This window comes from Arachis duranensis, chromosome 9 (genome assembly GCF_000817695.3).
Source record: "Arachis duranensis cultivar V14167 chromosome 9, aradu.V14167.gnm2.J7QH, whole genome shotgun sequence".
In the NCBI taxonomy this organism is placed as follows: domain Eukaryota; kingdom Viridiplantae; phylum Streptophyta; class Magnoliopsida; order Fabales; family Fabaceae; genus Arachis; species Arachis duranensis.
Genome location: NC_029780.3, coordinates 106,637,483 through 106,646,350, shown reverse-complemented (window position 1 = coordinate 106,646,350; position 8,868 = coordinate 106,637,483). Strand labels below are relative to the sequence as shown.

The following is an 8,868-nucleotide window of genomic DNA, read 5'->3' as shown; positions in this document are numbered from 1 at the left end:
AATACCAAGAAATTTCAACACTTACTAAATAAAAACAATAAATCTATTATTTAGACTTTTTATAACTAACAATAATTTTATTAACAATAAAATAATAAATCAATTTTGATATACGAGAAAAATAAGCACACAAAATAAATATCTAATAAGTGATGTAATAGTTTATCTGAAAACAAAAACAATCATGTGGCAAGTTGTTGGCATGTATGTGTTTGTCGCATATAATATTCAAAATATATGAATATGAGTCCAAGATAGTTTCCAATAGTGTAGTTTTATTTCTTTGACCATTCACTTTTAATATTGTTCAGTCAATAATGTATCTGAACCTAAACTAATTTGGGTCTCTTTCAAAATTCATGTCAACTTGAGCCTCCATTCTTTATCTTCTTTCTTTTTAATTCCCATGTTCACGCCATCATCACAATTCATACACATATATATATATATATATAATAATATAACAATGATATGATGATTGTTATTATTCGTTATTTGAATCTTTAGAATATTGGCTGCAGAAAAAGAAAGAAACAAACCTCTGTGCAGAAGAAGCATAATTATAATAAGAGCAATGATGGGAACAGTTGATACAAGTGATAGTGAGAAGGGATTTGTGATGAACCAACCCACAACCCCATCAATGGAGATGTTAGATGCAGAAGCCAATAAGGAACTTGATGCTGGAGCTAAGTTTGTTCTCAAATCTAAAGGTGATTAATTAACTAATTTCATTGATTAGGATTATTATAATTAAGTCTTGTTTTTAACGAGAGTGTTATCTGGTGTTGTGCAGGATCATGGTTGCACTGTGGGTACCATTTGACAACATCAATAGTGGGACCTGCTATTCTTACTCTTCCATACTCATTCACGTTGTTGGGTTGGGTTGGTGGAGTTCTATGGCTCACGCTTGCAGCTTTAACCACTTTCTATTCATACAATCTCTTATCTGTGGTTTTGGAACATCATGCTCAACTTGGTCATCGCCAGCTTAGATTCAGAGACATGGCTAGAGACATCTTAGGTGAATATTTACTATGTCTCTTTGATTTCATTTTCTCTTAATTCTTGTGAGGAACTCCAACTTTTGATGTGGTTTTGTCCACCTTTAATTCAATGGAATGTGGAACTTTAATGCTGAATTCAAAATATGCTATCAGTGTTTTATGAGCTGGAAGGAATTGTGTTGCTTCTAGGAAAGTGATTTTCTTTTGAAAAAAAGAACTTTTGATTTTCCAAAAGGATAAGCTATCTCATTTGAAGAAAAGGCTTCAAACTTATAGCTATGCAATCAATTTCCAAATAGTAAATTTCTTAACAGCTAGTATACTTTTGACTTTGGAGGATAACCACTGGAAGCTAAAGTTGTTTTAACATTACGGCAAGTATTTGGTACTTAGTCCATGCAATCGATGTTAGGAATTGCTCAAGAAAAATATTACGTGTTGTAAATTTTAGTTAAATTAGATTTAGCTAAATGTGTGTTTGGCAGGACCTGGATGGGCTAAGTACTATGTTGGTCCTCTTCAGTTTCTCTTATGCTTTGGAACAGTCATTGGTGGTCCTCTTGTTGGAGGAAAGAGCCTCAAGGTACTTGTTTTACTCAAAGAGACTCATTTTTTCTGTTTAATTTATGCAAAATTCTTAGGTGCTTTCAGAGCAGAATTACTAAAAAGTTTGGCATTTATATATATTATTTTTGCAGTTCATTTACCAGCTCTACAATCCAGATGGACCAATGAAGCTTTACCAATTCATCATTATATGTGGGGTTGTAACACTCATTTTGGCTCAGCTTCCATCATTCCACTCCCTCAGATACCTTAATTTGCTTTCTCTTATCCTAAGTGTGACTTATGCTGCATGTGTCACTGTGGGATCTATATACATTGGTAAGATAAAAGGATTAAAAAGAAAAAATGTGGAGATTGGAAGCATGCATAAGCAGAAACTTGTAATCCACTTGATGTGTTGTTATTGCTTGTATCTACCACAGGTCACTCAAAGCATGCAATTCCTAGGCATTATTCTGTAAAGGGTTCTAATGCTGATCAATTATTTGGTGTCTTCAATGGTATTTCAATCATTGCTACAGCATATGCTTGTGGAATCATTCCAGAAATTCAGGTTAGTATTTACTATTTAGTTGAGAATGTCAAATCAAAAGTTCCCTTCATTCTCTCCTTTACCTTCATTTATAATGCCAAACACCGCCTCATAATAATACTTTTAGGCCTCCCCAGTTAGAAGATTGGGACCATATTAGAATCTTCTATTTTACGAATCACGAATTAATCTTCTCAAACTAATATGACTTGGTCAAATGGTTAATTCACTCGTTGGCTTGACCAAGTGTCGAGAGTTTGAATTATGCCTTGTGCATGCAGCAATTCATTGTACAGCGATGAACTCTTAAACGGAACTCCGTTATCTTTATGTGTCGAGGTTTTTGATAGGTCGCTAAATTAAATACATTTTTCTTTATTTTTTTTTTCAATTTACAGGCAACTGTGGCACCTCCTGTGAAGGGGAAAATGCTGAAAGGACTATGTGTGTGTTACTCTGTTATAGGCGCCACCTTTTTCAGTGTTGCCATCTCAGGTTATTGGGCATTTGGCAATGAAGCTGGTCAAACAATTCTTGGCAACTTCTTTGATCAAGAGAATAATCCTTTGCTGCCCAAATGGTTTTTCTTGATGACTAATATATTAATCCTTGTTCAAGTGATGCCAATGACTGCGGTAAGAACACATTCTTGCTATATATATTCCCTTCATATGTCATGCATACATTACCATTATTAGTGTCATTTTTGTATAAGAGTTTAGGATTTTTGGAAAAGTACTCACATATTTAGTGTGATATAGCCTAAATTCCAAAGATATCAAAGGAATATCAAGCATAATATTGTCTAATTCTGAGGAATTCATTCTAATTTACACTATTGTTTATTTATCAATTTCCAACTTTAACTCGGACCTACTTTGGTAATTGTTTCAATATAAAAAATATAGATATCTAAAGAAGTATGAATTTATGAATAAACACTCGAATTGATCCTTAAAAAATTTTAAATTCGACACTTTGAATAAATTTTTATTATTAGACAACTATTTCCTTAGGACACAGTTCTTCTGTTGTTTTAAAAGAGATTAACTTGTCTTAAAGTGTATTTTTTCAAGACTTAAATTGTCGAATAACAAAATGGAAAAGTCTAGGGGGCCAGCAGTTTTATTGAATTTTAGCCAGCATGTAACCAGCAGAGGAAGGTGAGCCATTGGATGAAATCTCATACCAATCTCACACCATCAAATCATCATTGATGGCTAGTTGATGACTAACAATCACAAAAATTGCTGGCCTCCTAGCATTGCTCTAATAAAATTTATCCGGGATTTATCTATCAAACACATTAAAAAATTGATTGAAAGCGACAAAAAAATCTATCTTTTCAACGAGAGTAATTCTCAAAAATTTCTAGAAAATAAAAGTTTGTTAAGGACCAAAAGTGTTTACTCTAAATTTATATGAGAAAGACGAATATAAAAAACAAATAATTTCTTTATTTTTTACAGAGAAAATGCACTTATTTTGCAAAGTACAAATTTTCATTTTCTGATGAATACAGCTACAATGGTTATAATATTACAGGTTTATCTGCAACCAACAAATGAAATATTTGAAGCAACATTTGGAGACCCAAAATTTGGACAATTTTCAGTTAGAAATGTTGTACCAAGGGTGGTTCTAAGGTCAGTATCAGTGGCAGCAGCAACTTTGTTAGCAGCAATGTTGCCATTCTTTGCAGATATAATGGCCTTGTTTGGTGCATTTGGGTTCATTCCTCTTGATTTTATTTTGCCCATGGTATTCTTCAATTTGACATTTAAGCCCTCAAAGAAAAGCATAATGTTTTGGGGGAACACATTGATTGCAGTAGCATCCTCAATTTTGGTTGTAATAGGAGGCATTGCATCAATTAGAGCAATAGTGCTTGATGCAAATACATATCATTTATTTGCTGATAGGTAAAAAGAATTTGTAGCAATATATATATTTTTTAGTGTGAGCCATTACATTACATTATATACGTGCATAGATATTAGTGACTGTGATTGTAATTCTATTCTATTATAGTGAATCTCAAATCGAGCAATTCTTTTTTTCAATCTTTGGGATCAGTTTCATGATCATTTGCAATTCACAAAGGCAGTGATAGAAGTAGCATTTTTCTATTATTTGGTCTTAAGATACTCCTTAAGAACAATTCATTGAAAATATATAGTTTTATATTTTTAATAAACTGAACACATTAAAGTTTCTAAAAAAAAAAGTTATCTTGCTGATGTTATGAAACTGTTCTTGTCGTGACCAAACAGATAAAGGTCAGGTCCAATAATGTAAAAAGGTCCACTAATAAAGGTGGATTTTACGATAAGTTTGACTTTTTTGAAGAGGTCGGACAATGACATAGAGGTCTAGTCCTACGTGACCTAACAAGTAACTGTCTCCTTAAGTCTTTTCTACTATCTCTATCTCATTTAGAAGGTAGATCTAATAAACTCTCAAGATAAGGGGAACGTTTATCTATCAGAAAGATAGAACTACTCCGACGAATATGTTTATCTAATCTACTATAAATACACTGGCTCCCTCCAGGTATAATTTACGTTCTACTCTACTAAAAACCTGCCTAAAGTCCTTGCTAACTTAAGCATCAGAATCTCTTGCAGGTACCACTCCCCAACCTCCTCACAGGAAACTCGGACAGATGGCACCTCGGTATCAAAGAGGTCGCATGCTGCCACTCAAAAGGATCTGGACCTCACGTTCAGGCTCAAATCAACGTTTCAGGTAACCCTCGAAACATTGGCACCGTTGCTAGGGACCTGGAATTCTCCCTCTGACAAATGGCGAACCACGAGCGTAGAGATGACTACACAGCATCTGAGTCTGAGCCAGAAGATTAGCCAGAAAACCAAGCCCTCTTACTTCTCCCTCCACCACCACACCATGGCCCCCATGGAGAAGGGACCTCAGGAAATCCTCAACACAAGGAGGATCTAGTCCAAGGTCCACCATCTCGAGGCTGAGAACCAAACTCATACAACCAAGATCTTGGATCTCGTTCATGACCAAGGGGATCGACTACAACAACTTGATCACGAGGCTGAACGACGACGAGAAGCATAACAGGAGTTGCGAAAAGAAGTAAAGTGATAAAAGGAGTTATAAGACAAGCTACGAAAACTGGAAGCTGATATACAAAGGAGGAATAATCGGGCGGAGCATGAGGAAAGTCCCTTGGGAGGGCAAGATCCATTCACAGAAGAGATCATGAAAACTAATGTTCTTAGGAACTTCAATCGCCCGACATGGATCTCTATGACGGAACGTCCTACCCGAACCACCATCTTAGTTACTTCAGAAGCAGAATGTACTTGATCGATGCCTCTAACGCCACTCGTTGCAAAGCCTTCCCGACTACTTTAACCAAGGCTGCAATGAAATAGTTTGATAGTTTGTCCCCTAGGTCGGTCACTAGCTTTGATGACATGGCCAGGAAATTTTTTACCAGATTCTCCATCTAGAAAGACAAAACAAAGCACGTCCCGAGCCTGTTGGGAGTAAAGCAAGAGGTCGAGGAAACCCTTCGTGACTATATGGAAATGTTCAATAAAGCTTGCTTGGAAATTCAAAGTCTAACAACCGAAGCTATAATTATGGGTCTGGTCAATGGCATTAGAGAAGGGCCATTTTCTTAGTCAATATCTAAGAGATATCCGACGTGGCCAGAAAATTTTTTACCAGATTCTCCATCCAGAAAGACAAAACAAAGCACGCCTCGAGCCTGTTGGGAGTAAAGCAAGAGGTCGAGGAAACCCTTCGTGACTATATGGAAAGGTTCAATAAAGCTTGCTTGGAAATTCAAAGTCTAACACCCGAAGCTATAATTATGGGTCTGGTCAATGGCATTAAAGAAGGGCCATTTTCTTAGTCAATATATAAGATATATCCGACTTCTCTAAATAAAATTCAACAAAGGACAGAAAAGTACATCAACATGGAGGAAAACTCCCGACTTAAGGAACCACTTTCGCGATCTAACTTACCTTACTATCAAACTCGGGATAAAGAAAAGGAACCCAAGAAAAAAGAGGAGCGAAAAGCTTCGAAAGTATCACAACTACACCCCCTCTAAGAGTTTTCCTAGTCTATGTTTACCGCGAAATATACCACACAGAGAAACTTCGGCCTCCTCGTCCAATTAAGCATAAGAAAGCTGGAAATCGGACTAAATATTGTGAGTACCACAAACTGTATAAGCATTTCACTAATGAATGCTACGACCTAAAGAATGTCATTGAAAAGTTGGCCAGAGAAGACTAACTTGATAGATACTTGGCAGACAGGTCGGATAACCCGAGGAAGAGAAGAAGGGATGAAGGAGGACGACCAGAACACCCTCTTCACACCCCCGAGGGACATATATACATGATTAATGGTGGATTTTCTCGAGGAGAAATATCAAATTTCTCACAAAAAAAGGCACCTCAATGAAGTATATCAAGTCGGGGAGGACAGTCAATCGTCCGACTTATCCACTATCTCTTTCACTGAAGAGGATGCTCAAGGAATATTACCAGGGCACGACGATCCAGTAGTGATAACTATAATCCTAGCAAACACTAACCTCCACCGAACCTTGGTAGATCAAGGTAGCTCGAAGGATATTCTGTTCAAACCCGCCTTTGACAAGCTCGTGTTAGAGGAAAAGGATCTAAGGGCATACCTAGATAGCCTTTTTGGACTGGGAGGCACCCCAATCCGACCTCTGGGTTACATCTCATTGTACATCACCTTCGAAAAAGGTGCAAGGTCAATGTAAGCTCAGCCTATAATACCCTAATAGGTCGGATGACTTTAAATCGACTTGTAGTTGTTGTCTCCACTCCATATCTTTGCATGAAATTTCCCACAGTTGAAGGGATTGCCATCATTAAAGAAGATCAAAAGTTAGCAAGAAAATGCTATAACGAGAGCCTTAGTTTAAAAGGCAGCTCGGAAGGCAAAGAAGTTGATACCATCGAGTTAGGTGGAGTCTGAGTTCGAGAAGAACTATGACTCAAATTTCAACCTCTTCCTCTTGGTAGCTGTCTTCTAATTCAATCTCTTCTTCATTGCTTCCCAATGGCATGGGAGGTTGTGCATCTTCCTCCTTTGTGGGTGCATCTTCATCTTTTGCTTTTGCATCTTCTTTTTCTTCTATGTGTGAGGATGGAAAGTTCTCTAGTTCACTGGAGTATAAACTCCTTTGATTGATTTCCTCACTTTCTTCCATAAGATCTTGCATTATATCTCTTGGGAAGGAATTTGCTTGCTCCTCTTCCTGTGACTTGATAATTGACTGCAAATGTTTCTCTATATTTTTGACACTTGTCTTTATATCATGTAGGCATTCTTTCATGAGGAGCTCAAGATCTGATGGTATTTGAGATGAATAGGAAGATGGTGTCTCTTGATATGGGTAGAAGGATGATGGTTCTTGATATAGATAGAAAGGTGGTGGTTCTTGGTATGAATATGGAGATGGTGGTTCGTGATATGAATATGGAGGTGGTGGCTCTTGATAGTTGGAACATGGAGCATTGAAGTTCCTTTGGTTTTGACTTTGCCAACCAAAATTTGGATAGTTCCTCTATCCACCATAATATGAATCTCTACTCGGGTTCGAGTAGCAACCCATGTGATCTCTCTCCATTATTTTTCCTTAGCACAAAACACCAAAAAGGATTAAATGCACCATGTGGTAAATAGGAAAGCAAAGAAGAAAGAACAGAATTCTAAGAATTAAAATAAAACTAACTAGGAAACACCAAACTTAATTTCAAAAATTAAGAAAAATATTGGTGCTATTTATTTATTTAATTTTTTTATAAAATAATTTAAAATTTTTTTAAATTTAAAATTTAATTAAAAAATATTTTTTTTGAAAATCAAGTTAAGTGATAAAAGAAAAAAATTAAAACGAAACAGGGGAGGGGGGAAAGAAAGTAAACAAAAAGAAAAAGAGAAAAACAAATAACGTAAACGAAAGGAAAAAAGAAAAAAAATTAATGTAAAGAAAGGAAAAAAGAAAAGTTAACGTAAGAAAAAAAATTAAAAGCAAAATCCGGGAAGAAAGAAAAAAAATAAATAGTGAAATAAAGAGAATTAAAATTAATTTTTTTTTTGAAAATTTAAAGCAAAATTTTTAAATAAAATTAAAACAAAAATGCCTAATCTAAGCAGTCAAACAATTAATAGTTGTCAATCACAATCAATCTCCGGCAACGGCGCCAAAAATTTGGTGCGGTATTTTACAACCACAAACTTACCAGCAAGTGCACCGGGTCGTACCAAGTAATACCTTACGTGAGTAAGGGTCGATCCCACGAGGATTGATGGATTAAGCAACAATAGTATTTGACAGGTATAGTTAGGCAAGCAGAAAAGGGTTTTGAGATATTCAAAATGTTTAAATTCGAACTCAAAATATAAAAAGGATAGACAAATAAATAAGTTGGGAATAAAATATGGAGAAAACTGTTAAGGCTTCAAAGTTATCTATTTTTCCGGATTAACTTTTCTTACTAACTATTTTAATTATGTAGGATTTAATTTATGACAAACTATATGTGACTAGACCCTAATTCCTTAGACCTTCCTAGTCTTCTCTAAAATTCATTAACTGCCAATTCCTTGGTCAATTAATTCCAATTAAAGGGTACATGATCAAATTCCAGTTTGCATGCCACAAAAACTCTAATTACCCAAAGAATAAAAGGATTATATGTCACGTATCCCGTTAAATCCAGATAATTA

General features: G+C 35.6%; 1 protein-coding gene across 1 annotated transcript; it reads left to right on the top strand.

Moving 5' to 3' along the window:
- Window positions 1-455: 455 nt before the first annotated feature.
- Window positions 456-4,172, top strand: LOC107466713 (GABA transporter 1). Its single transcript, XM_016085722.3, has 7 exons — window positions 456-713; window positions 797-1,027; window positions 1,496-1,593; window positions 1,709-1,895; window positions 2,000-2,130; window positions 2,508-2,744; window positions 3,655-4,172. Exons 1-7 carry the CDS (start codon window positions 575-577, stop codon window positions 4,033-4,035), a joined length of 1,404 nt encoding a protein of 467 aa, XP_015941208.1. The 5' UTR covers window positions 456-574; the 3' UTR covers window positions 4,036-4,172.
- The last annotated feature ends 4,696 nt before the right edge of the window (window positions 4,173-8,868 follow it).

Bases quoted from the DNA above. Each gene is read 5' to 3' on its own strand.
- LOC107466713 (XM_016085722.3), top strand. From the start codon at position 575: ATGATGGGAACAGTTGATACAAGTGATAGTGAGAAGGGATTTGTGATG. The intron at 1,028-1,495 runs GTGAATATTTAC...TGTGTTTGGCAG, and splicing joins CATGGCTAGAGACATCTTAG to GACCTGGATGGGCTAAGTAC. The intron at 1,896-1,999 runs GTAAGATAAAAG...TATCTACCACAG, and splicing joins TGTGGGATCTATATACATTG to GTCACTCAAAGCATGCAATT.